General features: G+C 54.5%; 2 protein-coding genes across 11 annotated transcripts; both read right to left on the minus strand.

Moving 5' to 3' along the window:
- Positions 1-868: 868 nt before the first annotated feature.
- On the minus strand, positions 869-5,384 carry CTDSP1 (CTD small phosphatase 1). Of its 5 annotated transcripts, XM_064286681.1 has the most exons (8): positions 5,233-5,315; positions 4,162-4,329; positions 3,629-3,777; positions 3,103-3,207; positions 2,926-2,982; positions 2,208-2,300; positions 1,936-2,121; positions 869-1,414 (listed from the first exon to the last, which is right to left on the minus strand). In XM_064286681.1, the coding sequence occupies exons 2-8, from the start codon at positions 4,241-4,243 to the stop codon at positions 1,286-1,288; spliced, it is 801 nt and encodes a 266-aa protein (XP_064142751.1). In that variant the 5' UTR covers positions 4,244-4,329; positions 5,233-5,315; the 3' UTR covers positions 869-1,285. The 5 variants fall into 5 exon arrangements, with proteins under 5 accessions (XP_064142751.1, XP_010600318.2, XP_003406112.2 ...); XM_010602016.3 differs by lacking the exon at positions 4,162-4,329 and having other exon boundaries at positions 3,103-3,204; positions 5,233-5,384; XM_003406064.4 differs by lacking the exon at positions 4,162-4,329 and having other exon boundaries at positions 5,233-5,383.
- Positions 5,385-9,511: 4,127 nt separating this feature from the next.
- Positions 9,512-19,606, minus strand: SLC11A1 (solute carrier family 11 member 1). Of its 6 annotated transcripts, XM_023541548.2 has the most exons (15): positions 19,292-19,602; positions 18,609-18,742; positions 17,696-17,818; positions 17,265-17,384; positions 16,368-16,474; positions 15,852-15,922; positions 15,430-15,497; positions 15,069-15,224; positions 13,876-14,034; positions 12,203-12,292; positions 11,960-12,079; positions 11,422-11,571; positions 10,943-11,016; positions 10,340-10,493; positions 9,889-10,196 (listed from the first exon to the last, which is right to left on the minus strand). In XM_023541548.2, the coding sequence occupies exons 1-15, from the start codon at positions 19,296-19,298 to the stop codon at positions 10,083-10,085; spliced, it is 1,647 nt and encodes a 548-aa protein (XP_023397316.2). In that variant the 5' UTR covers positions 19,299-19,602; the 3' UTR covers positions 9,889-10,082. The 6 variants fall into 6 exon arrangements, 5 of the variants coding, with proteins under 5 accessions (XP_023397320.2, XP_064142750.1, XP_023397316.2 ...); XM_023541552.2 differs by lacking the exon at positions 10,340-10,493 and having other exon boundaries at positions 9,512-10,196; positions 19,292-19,606; XM_023541549.2 differs by lacking the exon at positions 10,943-11,016 and having other exon boundaries at positions 10,000-10,196; positions 19,292-19,604.
- Positions 19,607-24,832: the final 5,226 nt, after the last annotated feature.

Raw genomic sequence — 24,832 nt, forward strand, 5'->3', positions numbered from 1 at the left:
GGCAGGGTGTCCTGGGGGCAGCCCCCAGCCAGCAGGGGGCGGGGCAGACGGCTGCAGGTGGTGGGTTGGCACAGAGGAAGGCGGCAGCTTGACCAGGCTTCCTGGAGACCCCCCAAACCACATAACGGTCCTACCTCCTGCAGATCCCCCAAAAGGCACCGGGGAAGTGTGGGGTGGTTGGGGGAGGCACCCATGAGGTGGTGTAGAGACCTCGCCATTCAGCTGCTGGACCTAGTACAGTGCTGGCACAGGGAAGGTGCGCAATATGGTTTTTCAACGGACAGAGCAAAGGGGGTGTGAGGGACATAGGACAGGCCTGGGGCCCTTAAGCCTAGCTTGTTCCATTCAGAAAGTAACAATTTAAAAAATGTAAAAATCCTTTCCCTCCCCCCACCCCAATTTATGGGCCCAGGAAAGGGACAAGGGAGGGGTGTCTGTACCCCGACCCTTCCATCTCCCCTCCCCTAAAAACCTATATACACATATACATATTTATATGGCACCAGACAGGGGTCCTGATCACACCCCCACTCACAGCTGCGGGAGCTGAGCCCCAGGGGGGCCTGGTCACAGGTCTTTAAGGCACATGTGAAGGACGGGGCTTGGGTGATGGCAGGAGCAGCCCTCAACCCTGAAGAAGCTGGACTCTGAGGTCCTTTGAACAGGCTCTGCTCCCTTCATAGATGGTAACAGATCATCCCCCCTCCCAGCGATTGGTGGGGGCAATATCAGTCCCCAGGGAGGCTGTAGGGGAGGGGGTGGGAACAGTTTCTCCAGTCAGCCCGGATCCCAGTGACCTGTAGGCGGGTCCAGGAAAGAGCAGCTGCCCAGGATGGAGCCCCTGGAAAAGCTGGGCAGGGAAGAGGGGCTCTACACAAGGCACTTGTGTCCACCATTCCCAGGCTGAAGGCCAAGGCATGGGACAGCAGAAACCCTGCCCCCCAACAAAGCAGAGCCGGAAGAGGCCCAGGAGCCCAATTTGGCAGCAGAGAAACATGGCAGCACAGAGACAAGAAAAAGGGAGCAGTATGCAGAGCCCCCACAGGCCCCCCAAGAAGACGCAGGGGGTTCTAAGGCACTGACACAGGGACCCCAGGGCGCTTTGCCCTCGGTGCCGCCTGCTGCCCCCTCTGCAGCTGGGCCAGGCAGGCGGGGAGGTGCTTGTTCCCCCCTGGCACTGAGTGTGGCAGCCCATGGATTTTCTTAAGGAGCAATGGGCGCCAAGTTCGAGCATGAGGAGGTGTTGGCGTCAGTCAGGGGCAGGTCCTGGCCCCATCCGGCCTCACTAGCTCCCAGGCCTCGGCTGCCTGAGCACCGAGTACACGTCGTCCACACGGCTGAGTTGCTCGAAGAATGGGAGGAGGTCGTGGAGCTCCGTGTCACTCATGTTGTCAAACCACGAGGCAACTGGTACCTGGAGAGGTAGGGGTGGGGCAGTGAGGAGGACCAGTGGCCCAGGGTGCAGAATGTCCAGGCCAGCCCTCAGTGCCTACTCTGGTCCTGGAAACCCCACCCCAGAGGGCTGGCTCCCCTCACCCGTGGTTTTCAAACTTTTTTGACAGCAGATTTAGAGCAAAAGAAGTTTATAAAAAATATTTAACCTGACTATGTGCAAAGCACCCCAATGTTTTCTATTCTATTTCATTTCTTAAAAATCCCAATCAAGACCACTCAATTCTGTGGCCCAGTCATAGACCACAACAGACTGTATGGAAGACTGAAACTGCTCCAGTGCCCACCTTGGGTCCAAGCCCTCAGTGGGAGCCCTTTACACTGAAGAGTCATAAACTACAAGCAGCAAAAGCGGGGGAACAAGGATAGTGGACAGACACAGTAAACGGTGGGCCAGGGAGAGGGAGGGGAGAAGGTTCCAGGCCCTGGACACCGCCCAGCTGGGCCCCTTTCTTGGGTCTTGGCCAGTCCACCGGCACTCACGGCGTTGTCTGGGTGGAAGACATAGGAGGCGGGCGAGTTGTCCAGGATGAGCACCCGCCGAAGGTCTCGGCCCAGCCGGCTCAGGTCCTTCACATAGTTCCCCCGGTGGAAGACGCATGACTCACGAAACAGCCGGGCCCGGAAGGCCCCCCACTTGTCCAGGAGGTCAGCTACGGGGTCTGCGTACTGAGGATAGGGACCAGGGGGGTCATCGTGGGGCCATAGGTGCATTGGGGTTGGGTGGGAGGACCCCTTCGGAGGGCAGGGCTCACCTTGGCGAGGCTGGCAGTGAATAGCACACACTCGAAGAGCTCACCCATTCGCTGCAGGAACTCGTCCACGTGGGGCCGCTTCAGCACATAAACCTGGGGGGTGGGCCAGTGAGGGGACTGCTGGCCACGAGGCCAGGGAGGGCATGGAGGGGGTGGCTGAGGGCTGGGAGGGGAGTGGGTGGGAGAAGGCAGAGGGAGGCTGGTCCCCAGGGCCTGCAGGTTCAACTTGGCCAGCCACTCCAACTGCCCCTGGGACACCATCCACACTCCCAAAAGATCAAAATGAACCTCCAACTCCTAGTTTCCGGCCTTTTCTCAGGGGGAATCACTAATTTCTAATCCCTCAGCCAAATGTAGGGGGCTGGGGGTGGCCCCCTCACCCCAAGGCTGCAAGGCACCGGCCCCCGAGCCAAGTAATGGAGAACAGGCTGGACAGCACACAACCTATCCTGAATTACTTGAACTGGGTCCCGGGCAGGGTGGGGCAAGGGGGCATGGCAAGGGGGGGAGGTGAGAAAAAGAACCCCCACTCTGCAAAGCCCAGGAATCCAGCAAGTCCCTGAGGGTCCGTGTTGCCTTGAACAAGTCTCACACCTTCTAAGCCTCTGGTATTTTGGGATCTATCAAAGTCCCATCCCAGGGCTCTCAGAATGGGTGGGAGGAGCCTGGGGTCTAGACGACCAAGCCTAACCCACCCTCCTCCTCCACTGCCCCTCACCTGGTGGACCACTCCATCAATCTCCACAGGGATGATGAAGTCAGCGTTGTTCACTGGCTGTGGGGGAAAAGAGGCTGCAGCTGGGCCAGGAGCCCCATGCAGTCAGGACCCAGACTAGGCTCCCCTCCCAGGCCAGGGCAAAGACCCTGGGGCTGAGGGCTGCTGGGCATGGCCCACCTTGAAGGAGCTGTGCACCAGGGTCTCGTCCAGGTCGATGACCACACAGATCTTGTCTGAGTCCTGAGCCTTGGCCTCGGGGAGCAGGTACTGGACTGGGGTCTGCTGTGGGAGGCGCAGGGCTGGCTCGGGAACCCCTCAAAAGCCCCAGTCATTGCTTCATCGTTCTTCCCTCCCCCACTCCTATTCCCAAAGAGCCACAGGGACAGTGGGGAGAGACCATCTCCTCCCCAGCTTTGCTCCTACCAACCCTGAGATCTGGGGTGTGGTGCCTGGGCCTCACTTCCCACCTGTAAAACCAAGGTAAAAGGAAGCTTCCATGGATGGAGGAAATTCAGGTGTTCCCTAGCTGAGGCACCCTGAACAGTCTTGAGACCAACAAAGTCAGTTTTGGAGTGGTAGGTAGACTCCCACCTCCCATTCTCCCTCTAGGTTATTGCTCAGGGCGTCCAGGTGGAGCCTAAAACGCATGGTCAGGAGCCTTAAGCCTGGCTGAGCCCAGATGCCCCATGCAGCCTCCACGCACCTTGGGGACAGCGCCATTCTCCTCCACCAGCAGGGGTGCCCCGCTGTGGGCAGGCAGGGCCTCGGCATCATCGCGGCACACGCAGCAGAAGAGCGAGTGGAGGATGCCCCGGCCACGGGGCTTCTGGGAAGCCGTTGACTTCTTGTCACCTGAAGCAAGGAGGCCCAAGGTGGGGGCAAGCACACTGGCCTGCAAAGGTGTGTCTAGGTGCCCAGGTACTAACCCCTGAGCTGGCAGGACCTGGCCTCTGCCTTTTATCAAGGGAGACACACTAAGGTGGGGAGGGCCTGCGATGGGTGCCAGGCCCTACCCGAAATGCCCAAGCCAGGGGCCCCACCAGTATTTGCTCCAGGCCACCCCATGGGCCCCCGTGCTTAGATCTGCACAAATGTATCCACATTAAGGAGTAGGTTGTCCAAAAAAGAACTCAGGTGGGTGCTTTCTTTTTTCCTTACAATCTCTATCCCTGCTCGGGTGAAATACTGCTTAAGGAGCAAACCCACTGGGGACATCTGCCACCCAGACCACCTTACCTGAGCCACCCCTGCTCAGGAGGCTCCCTGCCAAGGAGGGCCAGAACCTGGGACCTGTCGCCCACTCCCGCCTTCCCCTCATTTTCTCCACTTCTCCGTGGGTCCAAAGTCCTCACTGAGGCTGGGCCCAGTGGCAGAGGGCGGGGGCACAACACTGTAGTCCTGCACCTAGGAGCCAGAGTGTCCCCGGGGCCATCTATCAGCCCCACCTTCTCTGCCTCCGCCCGACCTAGACCTCCAACCTGGAGTGGCTGATTGACAGATCCACCCTCCGCCCGCCCCTCCACCTCGGCCCCCAGTCCCGGGGTGGAGCTGGGTTCAGGCCGGAGAACAGACTGGGGGGTGCTTCCAAGACCCTCACGTCAATACCGGGACAGGGACGGGCAGAGACTCCACGCTGGGCCAGCCAGCCCCCGGGGTCCAAGTCCGTGTATGTGTGCACAGGTCGTGCACCCGCGGGCCTGCAGCTGGGACACCGCGTGCCTGGCGCAGTGCACGGCTCCCCCAGGGGCGACTGGCGGCCCTTGGAAGTACTGCTCCTCAGAGGAGTTCGGCGTCCCCACGCGAGATACGGAAGTTTGTGGGGAGCACGACTGCGTATTGGCGGGAGATCCTTCTAACCCTCCTCAGCCCGCTGTCACCTCTGCGCCCCCTCCCCCGACCCAACCGCGGCCCAGAGGGGGCGGAGTCTCGGCGGGTGGCCTGAAGGCGCCCTCTTCAACCCCCCATCACCCAGCCCCATTGGCGCCAATGTGTGTGGGGGGGGGGGCCCACGCTGCGGGGGAGGGGCGGGCTGGACGCCCGGGTACCCTGCTCCGCCAGCACGGGAGACCCCAAGGAGCTCTCTCTCACTACCCTGCCTCAGTTTCCCCATCTCGGGAAAATGCAAACGCCCAAAAGGCGCTAAGCCCCGCCCCACGTCTCTAAGCCTTAGCAAGTTCGAACTCCCTCCTCGCCCCTCCGGGCTGGGAGCTTCCGGACGGGAGCTCCCAGCCCGGCCGAGGTGGTCCTGGCCCCCTCCCCTTCTCTCTTGCGGCGCCCGGCTCCGGCCCCCGCCCGCGGCCCCTGTACCTTTGCCCCGTAGCGGGCCCCGCGCCTCCTCCTTGCTGATCTGAGTAATGACTGCCGAGCTGTCCATGGGGCCGGGCGCGCTCCGCTCCGGCCGGACTGTGGCTCGGGCGCCCGGCCTCCCCCCCGGCTCGGGCCGGAATCGGGGCGCGGGGGGGAGGGGAGGGGTGGGAGGGAGGGATCCCCGCGAGCTTCTGAGGGGAGGGGAGCCAGGCTCAAGGGGGAGGGGGAGGGAGGGGGCGCGGAGGAAACTTTGTTACAACATGGAGTTTCCTCCCCGCGAGGCGGATGCAAACATGGAACCCGGGCGCCGTTTCAAGGCTCCCCCTTAAAAGGGCAACGGCTTCGGCGGGACCTGGACTAGGCCACCGCTTTCATCACTTCTGGGGCCGACGCGGCTCCGCGAGCGAGGAGGCGGGCCCGGCCAGGTTCCTGCCGCGCTCCAGGGGGCGTCGCCTCCCTTCCCGCTGCCCGCCCGCGGGGCCGAGCCTCTGCGGCTGCGTGGCAGGGCCAGCGCCCGGCCCACCGTTACAGGCCGCCAAGCGTCCGGAGCCAGGGACCGCCCCGCCTGCAGCGCCCACGCCCAGGAGGGCGGTACGGCCCCACCTTTGCGCATTCCGAGGGCCCGCGACCAGCCGCTTTTCAGTTTCCTCAAAGGGGAAACCGGGATAGTGTAATCTCGTCTGCGAAATGGGTCTTCTCACCAGTCTGAAGATCTAAATTGTGAGCACACGCAGGCTCTTTGCTAGCTCCAAACAGAATACTGCTCTTAACCAGACTGTGACCCTCAACCCCACTGCAATCTTCGTGCGAGGTGACCAGGGTCTGTAGGGCGGAGCAATTCCAGGCCCCTGCCCCAGGTTGTCTCTAGTCAACTTCTCGTTCTGGCGCTCCGCACGCCCAACCCTCGCGCCAACGCCCACCACTTCGCGTTCCCCTGAGCAGGAGCCGAACGCCTTGCTACCTCAGGTCCCTCGTGCGCGCTGTTCTGTTCGCCTTGAGTTCCTTCTGCTACGCCGAACCAAATCCCATTGACTTCGATGAAATGTCGCCTTGTCCAAGCGGCCATCCCAGGTCCCGCTCCCCACCCCACCCCCCGCATGTTGGCCTTCTGTGATTATGGGGGGCAGGATGTCTGCTGGAACGTTTCTGTTCCCAGTGGCCCAGCACAGTGGGAGCTCCATCCATTCTGGCCCATGCCCTGCCGTGGGGCCTCAGGCGTCAACCGCTTGACTGAGGATTTTAGATACTCCGTGCCCCTCGCCCAGAGTATGAGGGAAACATATCCCGACCTGCGTGGAGCCTGCGTTTCCACGCGGATCCTTCACACGGGAAGCTCCCGCGCTTTGCGCTGCGAAGTCTCAGGGATTTGTTTAAGAAGTGCCTTTCTTTCATCATTACTATTCGGTGTTCATTATTTAAAAAATAATCCTGATGCAGAGCCTTAACAAACACTCCCCGGCTTTTCCTTCCTCGCCCGCACGCCTGCGTGCGCGGCGGGGTGGGGCGGGGCGGGCGCGTTCTGTCCCGTCCGCGGCCGGAGCTAGCGCGGCGCACTTCTGCCAGGCCAGCAAGAGAGCCCACCGTCCGCGCCCTGCGACGCGGGAAGTGTGTGGGGCTGGGACTCCCAGGCGGGGCTCCTCCGACTGCAAGCCTCCGGCGTTACGGCGCCATCATTGCGCTTCATCAGATACTACTCGCTACTGTGCAGCTAGCCCTGCGCGGGAATCCCCCCGCGCCCCATTCCTGCTTGTGCGGGGGTGGGGGGCGGAGGCTGGGCGCCCGGGCCACGGTCCTGCCCGAGCACAGCGCGCCGGGACCCATGGACAGCTCGGCCTTCCTCTCCCCTATTATCTCACGGACTTTTCAGAACGACCCCCTCCTGATCCCATTTTACAGATAAAGAAACTGAGCGCGGAGGTGTGGCTGTCCCAAGCCCGCCCCCGAGGGGCAGAGTCCCCTCCTTCTCCGGCTGGCCCCGGGGCGGGGCCCCAACTTTATCTCCTGACGCCCCGACCGCACTGACCCCAAAAGGAATGTGTATCCAAAGGCGTAGTGATCCCCTGGCCTCGTCTCTGGCCTGAGCTAGCTTTCCTCTCGGAGGCCTCCTCTCAGTCTGTGAAGCTGGCTGGAACCTGGCCGGCGGTCCTTGGAGGATCAGAGGACCTGACGCTGATAGGGCGTGGAGCGGGGTCCGGCCGCTGCTCCCCTCCCCCGCCTCCCAAACGGAGCCACCTTGAGCTCACAGAATTCCTCATCTCCTGCCCCCAAAACATCCCTGTTGTCACCTCCAAGCTTTGGCTGGTGTGAGCCGCTCACCCTGGGAGACCTCCCCCCCAAGGCTAGGCGGAGGTGCATTTTAGGTCTGGGGTCCTTGAGTTATCTCCCTTCTCAGGCTCGGGTAGGGTGGTTACCGACGTGAATCAGGAGGGTCCCTGCAGCCCAGGGTCGCGGGGGGGGGGGTCTTGTGGGGACAGAGGAGCTGGTGGAGAGGGACAGTTCTTTGGGTTTCCACGCTGAGTCCTCTGGGGTCCACACCCAGAAGCTGGGGGTCGCTTTATCTACACAATTTCTTTGAATCTGATAGATTTGCACCCCCAGAAGGAGCAAGTCACGGGGACTGTGAGTCAGGAAACCCTAGGTGCCAGGCCCCATATGGCTACTGTGGACAACTGTCTTTTCCACCCAGCACCTCAGCTTCCCCATCTGCCAAATGAGGTTGGTAAGAACACAATCTCAGAGGAAGAGCAGGGGAGTGTTTAGAAAGGCAGTGAGCCCTGGCAGAAGTATCAGGGTGCCAAGGCCACTCCCAGCCTGAGGGGCTGAATGGAGCATCAGGAAGGGAAACTGAGGAACCTCAGCCTGGGAGCTGGGAGGACCAGAGCTACTATAGGGGTGGGGCAGCCCCTTGTGGGGCTTCTCGGTACAGAATGAATGACCTTGGCCTGCCCTCAGCACTAACTCCCTCGCCCCTCAGCTAGCCCTCTGGTCCTCTCCCCATCTCCTCGAGTTCTGAGTCTTAGGCTTAACCAGTCTATGACCAGCCTGCCTTTATGGGGCCCTTATAACCTGGGACCCTACTTCCCAGCATACAAGATCTAAGCAATCTCCAGGTTTCTTGTCTGTACCCTTTTGCACACCAGATCCCATTCCTAGCAGCCTTGGCACCAACCACCCCCCAACCCGCTTTCCTATTCAGCTTTCAAAATCCTACCCAGAAGCTACCTTCCCAAACTCTTCTCAGCTGTGCCTTCTACACCCTTGTGCCTCGGTCCCATCCCACTTTACAGAGCTTTGTTGTTGCTGTCTTTGTTCACTTAGCGGTCTCCCCACTGGAGCGTGAACTCCGTGAAAGCGGCCATAGACTTTACTTCAGGACGTTATCTCTCCTCAACGTCTAGTACGGGGCGGGTCTGGCACCCACGGCTGGCCCCCAATTTATGCTTAGTGAAGTGACCGAGAGGTATGCAGTGTGTACAGCTGGGGCACCTCCAGGGAGCTGGAGAGGGATCTGGGAGATGCCTTCCTCCACTAACCGCCCCCCCATCTATCCCTTCCGTCAGCGCGCGTAGGCCCCATCTTCTGCAGGGCCACGTCCGGAGAACGAGGGTGGGCGACCGTTTTGCCCAGAAGCCCGGGCCCTCTCTACCGCCGCTGCCGTGGGTGAGACAAACTAGTTCTATCCCTTCCCTCCACGCGGGCCCCACTAGCACCGTCGCCCTTTTAAGAAAGAGGAAATTCTTTTCATAAACAAGCGTCCCAACCAGGGAGCGGAGCCGCGCCGCCCGCCCGCCTGCCCGCCCGGGCCCCCGAGAATTCAGGGGGTGCTTCCAGGCCAGCGCCTGCCCCAGGTTCAACAACGGGGAAGAAGCCCCCGGCAGCTCCTAGCCGCGACTCTCTGTGGCTCAGGGGCTAGGATTCAAGAGACAAGATAGGAAGAGGGATCTAGGGGAGCCTAGAAACAGCCCAGGGAGCGTCTGTAAAGAGCAGCCCCTGTTCGGGGCGAAGGGGCGTCCGGTTGCTCCCAGGGGCGGACTGGGTTGGCTGCCCACATAGCTTTACCCTACCTCTCCTCCGGGGAAGATTCCTGCTTTGACCCGAGGCCCGCCCCTCAAGGCTGGGAGGGGTGAGGCCGAAGCTGGAAGTGCCCGCGCTTGGGATCGTGTCTGCCCCTAGGGGGAGCTGGGAGTCAGCGCCCAGGGAGCGTTAACCGCGCCGCGAGGGAGTCCCAGCCTCTGGGTCCCCTGGGGAAATGTCAAATGATTTGGGCCTCAGAGGCACGGACTCTTGGGTTCTTTATGACCTGGTGCTTGTAGAGAGGAGAACCGCGCCTCCACTTTACCACCTGGAAAATGGGCTGCAGGCAGGACACAAAGGCTGAGGCCACACAGCGGAAGGTAGAAGCAAGCCAGACTAGTAGGGGGAGGTGGAATGCGTGTCCCCTCCCTGGCTTCCATTCTTCTGCTCTTTGGAGAAGTCAACTAACATTTGTTCAGCACTCATCTGATTATTTGAAGTGTCAGTTTAAAGCTTGTGTCCTGCCCTCCACTGGGTCGGTTTGTCAGGGTCACTCCTATAGGTGCTCAATAAATATTTTAGAATGATAAAAAAAAAAAAAAAAACAAGTGCCAGGCGCTGTGCTAAAGTACTTCACATCCATTGCAAGGTGGTTGTTCCCATTTTACCGATGAGGACACTGAGATCCAGAGTTAATCATTTCTCCAGGCTGGGAAGCAGCAGGTCCAGTTATGGATCCCAAGTGATCCTGCCTCCAAAACTCTCCACTCCGTCTTGCTGGCTCCACGCCCATGCTGCGCAATCCAGCAGGCCAGATGTCCGGCCCATGTGGGGGCTCATCCAGCTGTCCCTCCCTTCTCCTGCTCCTCATCAGGGAGCCCATACAGGAAGCGTTGGTGGGAGCTGTGAGCCAGGAAGGTGGCTCCGTGGGCAATGCAAGAGGTCCAGACCTGCCGGAGGAGGTGGCCATGAGTGTGTGTGTGAGGGGGGAATATTTGGGGAAGCCCTGGTAAGTCACCTCCACACCCCCTCCATCTGTCACCTCCTGTCCTTGCTTCCCCAATGCCCAAGGCACCCCTTGGCCCCACCGTACCAGGTAGATGGTAAGGCCCAGGTAGGCTGCGGCCACCACAGCTACAAGACCAAAGTAGGCAGGGTGGGGGAGACTGGGCAGATAGCTGACCACGAAGTAGAGGTTGATGGCGCAGATAAGCGCCATGATGGATGAGGTGATGGCCTTGCTCAGCCTGGGAGACAGAAGGGGATCTCAGGACTGGTGGAATGCAGTTGGACCATCCACCTTTCCACCTTTTTCTCCTCCTGTGCCCACAGCCAGCTTGGGGAGGGGAGGAGAAACACAAAGCCTGATTCTCTGGCCTGTGGGGCCTGGAGTAGATTCCTCACCCACCTCCTCCCTCCATGGCCCTCTGGGTCCTCCAGGGATTTCATAAGCATACATACAGTCTGAGGTGAGGGTGAGGAACTGACATTCTAGAAACAGCATACCCTCTCCCCCCAGTTCCAGTCCTTGCTCCCCTACTTGCTAGCTGTATGACCCTGGGCAAGTTGCTTAACCTCTCTGAGCCTCAGTTTGCTCATCTGAATAACGATGATAATGGGAGATCCTACCTCAGGGTGGTTTGTGAGGATTAAAGATGGTAAAGCACATCCAATGCTTGGCATGGGGAGTACTCACAGGCCATTGACAAACTCCTGCATAAGGGCGGGCATGCTGGTGAATGTGAGGATGGGCAGCACAGCAAAGGGAAGCTGGGGAGAGCAGGGGGGATAGGCTAAGGCAGCTGCCCTTAAGTTACAGCCAGGAGGAGAGGTGTGGGGGCGGGCTCCAGGCCTCCTTTGACCTCCCCATTGGGAACCCTTGAACAAGTCCCCTAACCACTCTGCCTCAGTTTCCCCAGCTCTATGCCTTCCAAAGTTGTAAGGCTCAAAAGCAGATTAAAGTGTTTGGGGGCTCTGGCACAGGCAGCCTGAGTTTGAATCCCAGCTCCGCCACTAGTAGTGTATCAGTTTCCCCATCTGTAAAATGGGGGTAATTGTGGTTCCTACCTCCCTGGGCGGCTGTGGGGATTATTATGAGCCATGGAGGCTAATATGGGAGATTGCTGTGGTTCCGGTTTAGCTCAGCATCGAGCTGGGAGGGAGCCCCCGGCTCACCAGCAGGCTTTGCAGCACGTTGAGCAGGTCGTTGAGGCCTGACAGATCCTTCAGGTCCCTGAAGACAGCCACAAGCACAGTGGGCAGGATTGCGCAGGAGCGGGTGAGGAGGACACGGGCGAAGCGGGACCACCGCAGCCTCAGGAAGCCCTGGTGTAGGGTGGGCAATTTGTTGGGCAGAGGCAGGGTTGGGGATTCCAGGGGAGAAACTTCCTGGAGCCCCTCAGTCCACCTCACGCTTTCAGGGACCCCTCTTTTTCTGTCTGTGAAGTGGGAGGCAGCTCTATCCCTAGTTGGTGGAGAGGGGACTGGTGGAGAGAGATGGTGGGGTCTCCATCCCACGGCTGACAGCTGAAGACTAAACACGTTTGGGAAAAGTATCTTGTTCGTCCCCTCCTTCCTCTGAACCTCAGTTTTCTCATCTGTAAAGTGGGGTTTATAATGGCAAGCTGGGGCTGCATTAAGGGCCAAGGAAGCCAGGTGTCGGAGCTGCCTGTGTGCCTGTTGTCCTCAGACCCCAGCCAGCCCCCGGTCCCACCTCCATCACGAACTGTCCTGCGTAGGTGCCGGTCATGGTGGAGCTCTGCCCCGCCGCCAGCAGCCCCACCGCCCAGATGTAGAGGGCTGCGGGGCCGAAGAGGCAGCCCAGGATCACGCCCTGGAGGGGAGGGGTGTGGTCAGACACGTAGTCCCGCCCCTAAGCCGCAGGCTCCGCCCTTGGGGTGGGGCCAGGAGCGGCGCTGGTTCTGGCCCTCCCCCGCCCACCTTGTTCCGTGCCCACCCCTTGGTAGATGTCCACGTCCACGGCAAGGTTGTTCTGGGGGAAGATCTTGGCGTAGTCGTGGAGGCTGCTGTTGGCACAGACATTGAACTGCGGGCACCGGGAAAGGAGGAGGGAAATGTGAAGCGTACGCTTAGTCGTGGGAAATCAGACCCGCCAGGCCTTGACAGGGGTCAAAAATGGCGGGCCGCGAGCTGACTTTGCCCAGACGCACATATTTTGCCTAACAAAGTTTAATATATATGTATATCTATGTATACATACATGTATATATTTTTTAAAAAAATCAAACTTGTTGCCCACGAGTGGATTCCGATTCATAGAGACCCCATAGGACAGAGCAGAACTGCCCCGATAGGTTTTCCAAAGAGCAACTGGTGGATTCGAACTGCCGACCTTTTGGTTAGCAGTCTTAGCTCTTAACCACTGGGCCACCAGGGCTGCGTGTGTGTGTGTGTGCGCGCGCGCGCGCGCGCGCGTATGTGGCTGGTAACCAAAAGATCAGCAGTTTGAATCCACCAGGTGCTCCTTGGGAACACATAAACATATATATACATACATTAAAAAAAAAAAAAAAACTTTTTTTTTTTTAAATGTGACTTTCTTGGCCACATTTTCAAATGAGAGCCCGGATCTCTAGCTTCTCTTGGATTTGGAAGAGCTGTCATTACCATAGAGAGACAACTGCCTGGAAGTGACTCAGGCTGTCCCCCAGTCCCCTCTTCTCACACCACCCACTTCCTACACCCCTGCAACCAGCCTGGCCCTGAAGACACGGTTTGCAACCCACTACCCAGACCTCTTTCCTTGTGGTAAGGAGCCAAGTGAGACTCAGGGCAGGTCAGTGACCTCCCATGGTCACTCAGAAAGGCAGTCCTCCCCACCCAGTGCTCAGCACACAATGAACACCTAACAATGGCCAGCAGTTGTTAGAGCCCAAATCCCGGAGAGCCAGGGAAAAATGCCACAGCACAAATATCACCTCTTCCAAGAGGGCTTTTCTAACCACCTAGGCTAATGCAACCCTTTCCCTCCAATTCTGTTTCATCACCCTCTGTTGTTCACACTCTATACTTCCCTTGTCTATTTATTTGTTAACTTGTTTCCTGTCTCCTCCCCTCCTCTCAATTTGAGCTCCTAGAGGTTGTTTGTATCATTGACTGCTGTATCTCCAACATCTAGGACACCACCTGATACTAACAAATGCTCAGTATTTGCTGAGTGAATGAGAGTTTAGTTGCTGACAATGAAGATTATCGGGAGAGGGAACTCAGAGAATAACCCGGCTACATGCACCTTCCCAACACCAGGCTCGTGTGTGGATACCCCCTCCACCGAGAAGCCCGCGCTGTGGTTTTCCTGGTAAATCCTCACCACCCCTCAAGGTGCAGCTGGAATGCTGCATCCGCCTACTTGCTCCCTTGGATGGCCCTGCCTTGCAGCCACCTGGTGTGGGCACGCCCCTCTAAGAGCCTGCCTGGAGTTGGGGTTAGCATGGGGCAGCGATGCCTCTCCAGTGGGGTGGGAGGGGCTCCGAGTCAGAGACCAAGTCACATCTCCCTCCCTGAACCAGTGCCTGGAGTGCAGGGCAGAATATTGCCTGAGTCCCCATATGAGCTTGGGAGCGGTGTGTGGGCGCGGTGTGGGGAGGGCATGGGGAAAGTTTGTCTCACCGCAGCCTGGTTGGTTTGGTGGTAGAAGGCCTGCCCAAAGACGGCCACGACGAAGAGGTTGATTAAGAAGGAGACAAACAGCGCGATGGTGGCCTCGATCAGGAAGTACATGTTGGCTTCTCGGATGTCTGCCCGGCGGGTGTGGTCAATCTCTCGAGACTGGAGGGCAGAGAGGAGAAGAGGGCCAGAGTTGATGAGTGCCACTCCAGTGTCACCCTCACACCTCTACCCATGTCCGCCCCAGAGCTTCAAACCAGTTCGAACCCCTGCTGAGAATTTGCATTTCCACCCTGATATACTGAATCAGAATCTACATTTTAACAAGACCCCCAGGCGATTCTCCTGTATAATAAATTTTGAGTACCACTGCTCTTCTAGTGGTTCTCAGAATTGGTCCCTAACCAGCAGCATTAGCTTCGGGAACTTGTTAGAAATGCAAATTCTCAGCAGGGAACTTCTTAGGAATACAAATTCTCAGCAGGAGTTCTAACCAGAAGGAACAGGTTCAGAGCCCTGGTTCTCCCAAACTCCAGTTTCTTCTGAAGCCCCCTACATGGCAATCTGGGACAAGTTGGTCAGCGGACCCCCTTCTCGCATCTCTGCCCTTGCCACAGGGGCTGTGTCTGAAGCGACCAACTGTGTGGATGAAGGAAGGCTGGCCTTCTAGGCCTGTGTGACCTGGCCCCTGCCCTCTCTACCCTCAGCCCCTGATACTCTCCTCTCATTCACCATGCCCTCAGACATGCCTGGTTTATTTCTGCTCCAGGGCCTTCACACTTACTGCACCAGTGCTTTGAATATCTTCTCCCTGGATCTTCCTTCCCATCCTTCAGGTCTCAAAAGCCACCTCCTTAGAAAGGCCTTTCTTGAATACCCTTTCTAAAGTAGCCCTCTCCTCAATCCGTCAGGCCCTTCTCATACTTCTGTTTCATTTCCTCCAGAGCACCTCTCACTATCCATCATTCTTTCCTTTCTTTGTTTACTTGCTTGTCGTCAGTCTCCCCTACTAGAATGCAAGGGCTAGGAGGGCAGGATTCTGGTCTTCTTTTTCATCACTAACACCCCAGCATTAAAAAAAGTAATGATTCACCTCCTACCTAAAACCATCAAGGGGCTGGGCTCCAGGCTTGGAGGTGGGCCCAGTGAGGCACCTAAGGATTCAGGCATCTCTCCTTCCCCTGCTGTCTGCTCACCTTAACCAGGGCGGAGTGCAGGTAGATGTTGTGGGGCATGATGATGGCGCCCACGATGCCCACGGCTTGCAGCAGCTCCTGCTGGCCGCAGCCTGAACACGAGGGCAGGAACAGGCCCCGAAGGAGTTCTCCCTGCGCAGGACGCGCCACCACGTACTGCGGATAGGAGCCCCATCAAGCCAAGCCCCAACCCCACCGCTCCCCGGCCATCACCACGGTTACCACGCGCCCCACCCCCAATCACTCCCCCTCAGGCAGGGCAGTTCCTGGAAATTGGCTAAGGGCTGCTCCCCCCTCTTAGGCTATGCAGAGGGACAAGAGAGGGGTGGCGTTGGGGGTGCTTGCGTCTCTGGCTTCCCACCTCATAGCCGAAGGTCAAGGCCATAATGGTAATGAGGAACCCAAAAAAGGCTTCCAGCTTCCGCAACCCTAGAGGGAGGGCAAAGGGGCAGAACAAACAATTGTAACAACACAACTATTAATGGCTAATATTTTTGAGCACTTTCTACCAGGCACTGTGCCAACCATATAATTACCTCATTGCTTACTCACAACAACCCTGTGATGTCTGTGCTATTATTATCCCCAGGTTATAGATGAAGACATTGAAGTCTAAGAAACCTTCCAAACTAGAGTGACTAAGCTGAGATTAGGCCGTCTCAATCAGGAGCCCTTCTCCCAGCAGGGGTCAAGCACCAGCAGAGCTCCTACATTAACATGTCCCTGTGGCCCAGACCCACATCCCCCAGCCCCATCTGTTAGGGGAACGAGGTGCATGCCCACCGTAGTTATCCAGGAAGAGGAAAAAGAAGGTGTCCACGATAGTGATGAGGACGCCACCCCAGAGTGGAATTCTGAAACCAGAGCGGCCTGGGTCAGCCCAGCCTGTTCCAGGGGCCTGGAACTCCCACCCTCAGGGCTGGAGACTGTGGAATCTGGCCTCCTGGGGGCAGAGAACCAAGAGGCCCCAGGCAGCTGAGGAAGAGGGCCATGGGAGTATATCGGGAGGGGAAAATGGAGAATACTCTAGGAAGGGCAGAGCTGGGCCGGGGGGTACCCAGAATAGCAGGGAGCTTGGGACTATGGTCCTGAAGTCTGCATGACTTACACGCTGTGTGACTTTAGAGAAGTCACTTTACATTTCTGGGCTTCAGTTTCCCCACCAGGCAAATAGGGCAACAGCCCTGTATCAGAGGGGACTAGAGGACAAAATGGACTCAGGGAGGTTCAAGGCCTGGGGTAGAAGTTGTAGTTGTCCCCAGCCCTGAGCCGCATAGCTAGGGCCCCTTGGGGCCGTACCGTCCAGCCGAGAGCAGACTGAATGCAATAGCCGTGCCGATGACCTCCTGCATGTCTGAGCCCACAATGGCTAGCTCAATGGTCAGCCAGAGGAGGATGCGGGGCACCTGCGGGCCAGGAGGTAGCCATCATGGGGGCTCTGCCAGCTCTCCGTCTGCTGTCTCTCAGCCCTACACTCCCCTTTCCTCACTTGGCCCTGTACTGCTGTGCTGGAAGACTACAAACTACATTTGCAAGACAACCTTGCCAGTTGCTGCCAGCTACACTCTGTAGGAAACACTTGATGGGGGATTGAAAGGCCGGGAGAAACCTTTTTTTTTCTTCCTCCTGCTCTCATGGTGTTTCTTGCAGTGGTACTGGCAATGGCAGCAGCGACATTGCTAACCATTTCAGCAGTGGTGGCTTCCAAAAGTTCAGCAGTTAATGACTCTCTTGGGCTACTGCCCAGGAGTATAGCAGCTTCCTGATCTCTGGGTAACATCCCTTCTCTGGTTCCTCCAGTCCTTCCAACATCTTGCGACTAAATGCCTGCGTTACGTACCTCTGAAATATCTAGTGGCATAATTTGTTTTCCTGAGTAGATGCTGACTGATACAATACCCGTGTCTCCGATGCCCACCCCACCCAATGACCATCCCCTAGTTGATGCCTACCTATTTTTCACCTTGGGCAAGTCACTGCCACAGGTTTCAATTTCCCCCTCTGTAAAATGAGTGTGGTGTCACTAATGTCCCTCTCAGGCTCTGAGCCATTAGTTTGAGCCTCAGTCTTCTCATCTATTAAATGGATTTGTGACACCCATGTAACATGATGGATTTATTTGATCATGGATGCTGTAAATGGCTGTTCAGGGTTTGGAGCTTGTGGATGTTTCCTGGCTGGGCCCACCAACCTTACCTTAGGGTAGTAGAGATGGCAGACCTCACCCAAGTCCTTGCCTGTCACCACACCCAGGCGGGCTGCCAGCCGCTGGCAGAGCAAGCCCAACACCGTGGCCCACAGCAGCACCCAGAGCAGCTGTAGAGAAGGCAGGGAGAGTCCTTTAGCCAGAGGGGCCAATCTCAGGTAACCGGAACCGGTGGTACTGTCTAACAAGGACATTCCTTGGGGAGAAGGTGGGAAGATGGAGTGAGAAGACCACCCCCAACACAGATACCCCACCATCTGCAAGGTCTGCATGGGGATTCTTTTCCGGCCCATCTTGAATTTAATGCCTGCTCCCTGGAACCCCATCCATAAAGGCCACCCTGGGGAAATGAGCAAGCTGAGGGTCTCCACCCACTCCACCCGCACAAGACTCCCCCACCCCCAAGCCCCGACTCAGTCACTTTGAATCCAGCCACAGCGCCAGCCTGCAGATCTGACTCGATGTTTCCTGGGTCCAGGAAAGCGATGCTCATGAGAAAGCCAGGCCCAGTGAAGGCCCACAGCTTCCGAAGACTGAATGTGCCCTGGATAGGAGGAGGATGAGCGTCTTAGGTATGGGCGGGCAGCAGCTGACCCTGGGCAGCCCCCTGTTGAGCCCCAGCGGGTTTTCCAGCCCAGGCTGCCACCTGGGGCTGCCACCCCGGAGGCCAGGGAGGGCATAGGGTGGGGGAACTGCAGGATTTGCTGAATCACAGTGGGTGCCTCTTCTGGATCTGTCACACTCTGCAGGCCGGGCCTATGATCCTGCTTCTTGAAGGTCCTGACTCAGTACTCCAAGAGGGGCCTTTTTGGGGCCAGGCTTCCCTGGTCCAGCTGCCCCTCCTGCCCCTTCTCAGACCACAGGGACTTCTTCTCTTGAGTTCACTGTGGCTAGGGGTCTCCCCATCCCCACCCTGACCCAGCACAGGGGCACCTGCTAAAGGTTCTGGCAGATCAGGGTGATGGGGTCCCAGACGCCAGCCTGCAGCCTCCTACATTTCTCCTTATACCCACCCTTGTCTAGGTTCTTTCTTTTGATGCGAAAACAAATACTCGAAGCTCCAATCCTAATTCACCCCATGCCCCTATCCCTTCACAGGAAAGCTGAGATTCATTCAGAAAGACGTCTGGTAATTTTTAGGCAACTATTAAGAGCTATCCCTAAGTGCTGGGGACAGAGCAGGAAGGAAGCAGTTGCCACTACCTGTCACTGCTGCTCAGAACTGGAAGGGACTTGCTGTGGGCACAAGGAGATAGTCTTATTCCCCCAGCCTATGAGCTGCCATATGGTCCCACTGATCCTGAAAGACCCCAGGAAGTTTCCAGCATTCTCACCACTTCTGCATCTGGAATAGAGATCTTCTCACTCAGGTAGGTCCTTCTGGGAGGCACTTGCTGCGGCCCTGGGCTGGGTGGGCTGGAGATGGAGCCATAGCTGGGTCTGCTCAGCTTTTGGGGATCCTTGTCACCTGCAAGGAGTCCAATGAGGCATGGTGAGTGACCTGCCTTTTTCTGGAGCCCCAGGGTTAAAGCCATCTCTTATAGTACCCCCGTCCTACTAACAAAGTGCAGAAATCAAGATCTAACTAAATAGGGAGCCCAGACCCCCATCCTGGGTCCATTACCTCCACTCCTCAACCAAAAGTTCCAGCAGAATATGGGGGGTAGATGCCCCAAAATTACATTCTTCTCCCCTGTGAGTGCAGAGACCCTCAAATCCAAACCTCTCCCTCCACAGAGGATGGGGAGAGAGACACTGGGCTCTGTGGAGGGCAAGCTGAGGCCACCATGACTACCCCTTGGCCCCATCCCTGGGTTCTCCAGCAGCCAAGGAAGCCCAGGGGCTCCAAGATCAGACAAGGAAAGCTGTGCTCTTGGAAATGAGATGAACCCAACCCCAGGTTGGTGTCCAGAATTGTGGCCTAGCCCAGGGCTGCCGTGGGGGACCAGGGGCTTCCTTTCCTCCCCGAGTTTTCTCTAGACCTAAGCCCACCCCAGTCTTGGAGGTGGCTGCTCACCTGTCATGAGGACAGCAGGCCTCAGGAACACTCTGCGTGTGGACGATGTGCTGGGCTGCTCCTCCACCTAGGCTCCCTCTCTGTGCACCAGCACATGTGAGTGTGGGAGTGATTGCTCTCTTAGCCATCCTCAGCTGGGCACAGGTGGCCCCTCCCCATCTCTTACATCGCCAACGCACACAAATGGGGTGTTGTGAAACCCTTTCCAAAGGCAGAAGTGGCCAGCTCCGGCGGAAGGGTCTGGTTGTCCACAGTGTGGACTTTTGTTCCCACCCCGCCGCCTTGTGCCTCCCTATACCCCTGGCCCTCTTTCAGGCACTTCGCCTTCTGTGACTGTCATTTTGCACTGATTTTAGTCACTTCCTGCCACTTGGGCATTAAGTTGAAAACATATGACTAGCACCCCCTCCCCCCACCCACACACACACATGCAGGCAGGCCCTTCTCCTCTTCAATCTGGAGCCCTAAGGCCACAGGTTGGCCTAATGGGAGGGAGTCCTCATGACTACCTAGGCCTCAATTTCCCATTGAGTGGCTCAGAGGAAAAGACTTTCCAGGCACTGAAGTTTCAGGCCAAGAATATCCTCAGAAGAAGGGGGTAGTGGGGACAGAGTCAAGACTCTGGGATTCTCATCCTGGTTCTGCCACTGAGTCGCTCAACATTGTAGCCCTTGTCTGGGCTTCAGTTTCTTCCATTAAACAAAGGGTCAAGACTAGCTAAGGAGTAAAAAATTTAGGTGCCTAAAGAGGCCAGACTGGTAAGATAAATGATGAGACAGGTTGAGAGTAAGGAAAACAATGCCAGTTTAGTGTTGAGTGTCAAAGGATGCTACGTCTCAGTGTTGGAAGTAATAGGGAGCGGTGGAGACTGTAGCAAAACCACTCTCTGAAGAGGGCAATGCCTAAAAGTTCCAGCCAATTGTTGTCATGTGGGAAAATGGATCCATTGCCACCACATCTTCGGATTTGTCAAGGATGCTAGGAGTTTGGAATTTGATGTGACATAGGATTTTTTAATATCAGGCTCGAAAAAAAGGAAAATACTGTGCAGTCCAAACAAAACACATCTATAGGCTGGATTCCATGTGAGGATTATCAGTTTGAAACCTCCTATGAAATCGTGAACAAGACCCTTTCAGCTCTCAATTTCTTCTTGTTAGCTCCTGTACTCCAACCTTCCCTCCCTCAGGGTCTTCTTCCTCCCAGGCTCACTCATGCTCCCTATCCCGATCCTTTGGCCTTCCTCTTCTACCAAGAATATTGAAAACCTGAACTGTCATGAGGTTTCCGACCCCAATTCCTGAGGCTTCAGGACCCAGAGCATATAGGGATAGTTGCAGGACCCAGAGCATATAGGGATAGTTTCTCACACCCAGACTTGATCTGGGGTATGATTTATCCCATGCTGAGTCAGACACTTTGGACAAGGTTCGGGAGCCCAGGAGGGGGAGAACTGGCCAATTTCTTGGGGTCCCCATGGGTGAGGGGGTTGGAGGGGCTGCAGAAGTGGAAGAGTGGGAAGAGGATGAATGGTGGGTCCTGAGAGGAAAGAGCAGTTGCGTGATTTGTCACTGTGCAACCCTATTGCTTAATGTACTGTCACCATCCGTGACCTCTGGGGTTTGCACACATTTCCTAGTAGTCACTGTCTCGGGCTCTATGAGTCAGAATCAGCTCAACGGCAACAGGTTTCTTTTTGGATCTTAGGCTTATGTGGGGATGGCTGAGGCTGGGGATAGTATACCTTTCTCTTCACAACTCTTGTGGGATCTTTCCCAACGATGAAATTAAGTAAAACAGTCTGACATAGCACACCCGTGCATATACCACCCATGTCTCATGACATTTCCAGAAGTGAATTTTGGCCTTATTCACCCTTCCTCCCATATTACAGGTAGATCATATCATTCTGTTCATTTTCTTTAATCTCCTGCTTATGTATTTCAAAACAGTCTAAAAATGTTACCTTTGATCATAATTGTATAGTAAAGGCATAAGCTGTGGTCAAGAAGTCATGGATCGAGTTTGGTAGTCTCCAGGTTATCAGAAAAGAAAGAATTGAAACTGCGCATCTATTTCTATTAATTTGATAATTATAACTCATTAGCTCAACAGTTGAATACAAAAACTTTATCAGATCGTCTTAAGTGAAACTATTAGGTTATGTTAGATCTGCATTTTTCATAGTTTAATTATGTCTTCTTAGAGTCAACTGAAGTCAAAAACATGTAAAAAAAAGATTGAGCACATAGGAAAATAACGCGCAGGAGGGGATTGCAGGGTTGGCAAAAAACGTATAATGTGCACGTTATTTGCAAAAAAATACGGTAGTTTACATACCATACAATTCACCCATTTAAAGTATAATTCAGCAGTTTTTAGTAAAGTCACAGATACGTGCAACCATCACCACAGCCAGTTTTAGAACATTTTCATCACCTCAAAAAAAAAACTTCCCCCCGCAAAAGAAAAAGAAACTCTATACCTTTTATCCCCCTACTCCTCTCTTTAGCACTCAGCCCGAAGTAACCACTAATTTATTTCTGTCTGTGTAGATTTTCCAGTTCTGGACATTTCATATGAATGAAATTATATGTGGTCTTTTGTATTGTTTTCTTTCATTAAGCATAATGTTTTAAAGATTCATCCATGTTGTAGCACGCATCAGTACTTAATTCCTTTTTATTGCCAAATAATATTCCACTGTATGGGTATACCACATTTTGTTTATCCATTTATCAGTTGATGTACATTTGGGTGGAAACCTTTTGACTACTATGAATAAAGCTCACATAAACACTTGTGTTTATTTTGTGGATATATGTTGTTATTGTTAGGTGCTGTCGAGTCGGCTCCGACTCATAGCGACCATATGTACAACAGAACGAAACACTGCCTGTTCCTGTGCCAACCTCACAGTCGTTGCTATGTTTGAGCCTACTGCTGCAGCCACTGTATCAATCCATCTCACTGAGGGTCTTTCTGTTTTTCCATGACCCTCTACTTCACCAAGCATGATGTCCTTCTCCAGGAACTGATCCCTCCTGATAACATGTCCAAAGTAGGTGAGACAAAATCTCTTCAACCTTGATTCCAAGGAGCATTCTGGCTGTACTTCTTCCAAGACAGATTTGTTAGTTCTTTTGACAGTCCATGGTATATTCAGTACTTTTCTGCCAACATCATATTTCAAAGGCATCAGTTCTTCTCCTATCTTTCTTATTCATTGTCCAGCTTTCACATGCGTTTGAGGCGATTGAAAACATCATGGCTTGGGTCAGGTGCACCTTAGTCCTTAAAGTGACATCTTTGCTTCTTAACACTTTAAAGAGGTCATTTGCAGTAGATTTGCCCCATGCAATGCGTCCTTTGATTTCTTGAGTGCTGCTTCCATGGGTATTGATTGTGGATCCAAGTAAAATGAAATCCTTGACAACTCCAATTTTTGTTATTTCTGAGTATATACCTAGAAGTGGAATTGCTGAGCATTATGGTAACTTTATATTTAATCATTTGAGAAACTGCCAGACTGCTGTCCAAAGCAGGTAGACCATTTTATGTTCCTACCAGCCGTGTATGAGCATTCTGATTTCTCCACAGCCTCACCAATACTTGCTGTTATCTGACTTTTTAAAATACGTAATTTATTTTATTGTTGTGGTTTGGGAGATACACAGCAAAACATACACAAATTCAACAGTTTCTACATGTATAATTTAGTGACATTATATGACTTTTTGATTATAGCCATTCTAGTGGATCGCTATGAGTCGAAATCAGCGCTGAGGAAACCTAACAACAAAAGTGGGTGTGAAGTGGTATCTCACTGAGGTTTCGGTTTGCATTTCCCTGATGGCTAGTGATAACAAACATCTTTTCAGGTGATTATTGGTCATTTGGAAATCTTCTTTGGAGAACTGCCTATTCAGATCCTTTCTCCATTTTTTAATTGGGCTATTTGTCTTTTAAGTATTAAGTTATATGAATTCTTTGTATATTTTAGATACAAGTCCTCTATCACATTGCAGTGCAGTGAATTATTTAATACGGCTTTTCTAACCATAATGTTTGTAACTGTCACCAAATGACTGGGTGGAACTATGCAAATGAGGTGCCTGTGGCCCACTAAGGGAATTGGATAGCTTGCTGTCATGGATTAAATTGTGTCCCCCCAAAATATCTATCAACTTGGTGAGGCCATGATTCCCAGTATTGTGTGATTGTCCATCCTTTTGTCATCCAACATGATTTTCCGATGCATTGTAAATCCTATCTCTATGATGTCAATGAGATGGGGTTAGCAGAAGTTATTTTAATGAGGCAGGACTCAATCTATAAAATTAGGTTGCATCTTAAGCCAATATCTTTTTTTTTTTAATTTTATTAACTTTTATTGAGCTTCAAGTGAACGTTTACAAATCAAGTCAGACTGTCACATATAAGTTTATATACACCTTACTCCATACTCCCACTTGCTCTCCCCCTAATGAGTCAGCCCTTCCAGTCTCTCCTTTCGTGACAATTTTGCCAGCTTCCAACTCTCTCTATCCTCCCATCCCCCCTCCAGACAGGAGATGCCAACACAGTCTCAAGTGTCCACCTGATATAATTAGCTCACTCTTCATCAGCATCTCCTTCCACCCACTGTCCAGTCCCTTTCATGTCTGATGAGTTGTCTTTGGGAATGGTTCCTGTCCTGGGCCAACAGAAGGTTTGGGGACCATGACCGCCGGGATTCCTCTAGTCTCAGTCAGACCATTAAGTATGGTCTTTTTGTGAGAATTTGGGGTCTGCATCCCACTGATCTCCTGCTCCCTTAGGGGTTCTCTATTGTGCTCCCTGTCAGGGCAGTCATCAGATGTGGCCGGGCACCATCTAGTTCTTCTGGTCTCAGGTGATGTAGGTCTCTGGTTCATGTGGCCCTTTCTGTCTCTTGGGCTCTTAGTTATCGTGTGACCTTGGTGTTCTTCATTCTGCTTTGATCCAGGTGGGTTGAGACCAATTGATGCATCTTAGATGGCCGCTTGTTAGCATTTAAGACCCCAGACGCTGCATTTCAAAGTGGGATGCAGAATGTTTTCATAATAGAATTATTTTGCCAATTGACTTAGAAGTCCCCTTAAGCCATAGTCCCCAAACCCCGCCCTTGCTCCGCTGACCTTTGAAGCATTCAGTTTATCCTGGAAACTTCTTTGCTTTTGGTCCAGTCCAATTGAGCTGACCTTCCATGTATTGACCATTGTCCTCCCCTTCACCTAAATTTTTTTCACCTAAAGCAGTTCTTATCTACTAGTTAATCAGTAAAAAACCCTCTCCCACCCTCCCTCCCTCCCCCCTCCCTCCCTCCCCCCCTCGTAACCACAAAAGTATGTGTTCTTCTCAGTTTATACTATTTCTCAAGGTCTTATAATAGTCGTCTTATACCATATTTGTCCTTTTGCCTCTGACTAATTTTGCTCAGCATAATGCCTTCCAGGTTCCTCCATGTTATCAAATGTTTCACAGATTCGTCACTGTTCTTTATCAATGCGTAGTATTCCA

This window comes from Loxodonta africana, chromosome 6 (assembly GCF_030014295.1).
Source record: "Loxodonta africana isolate mLoxAfr1 chromosome 6, mLoxAfr1.hap2, whole genome shotgun sequence".
NCBI classification, from domain to species: domain Eukaryota; kingdom Metazoa; phylum Chordata; class Mammalia; order Proboscidea; family Elephantidae; genus Loxodonta; species Loxodonta africana.

What these genes read in the sequence shown, in the direction of transcription:
- CTDSP1 (XM_064286681.1), bottom strand. Translation starts at nt 4,243, where the DNA reads ATGAGGGGAAGGCGGGAGTGGGCGACAGGTCCCAGGTTCTGGCCCTCC. An exon ending in AGAATGGCGCTGTCCCCAAG is followed by an intron (nt 3,208 to 3,628) that starts GTGCGTGGAGGC and finishes CGCCTCCCACAG; the next exon opens with CAGACCCCAGTCCAGTACCT. An exon ending in TTGATGGAGTGGTCCACCAG is followed by an intron (nt 2,301 to 2,925) that starts GTGAGGGGCAGT and finishes CCCACCCCCCAG; the next exon opens with GTTTATGTGCTGAAGCGGCC.
- SLC11A1 (XM_023541552.2), bottom strand. An exon ending in ACGTGCTGCAAAGCCTGCTG is followed by an intron (nt 11,017 to 11,421) that starts GTGAGCCGGGGG and finishes TGCTCTCCCCAG; the next exon opens with CTTCCCTTTGCTGTGCTGCC. An exon ending in CAGGAGTTTGTCAATGGCCT is followed by an intron (nt 10,197 to 10,942) that starts GTGAGTACTCCC and finishes CTCCTCCGGCAG; the next exon opens with GTCTGGACCTCTTGCATTGC.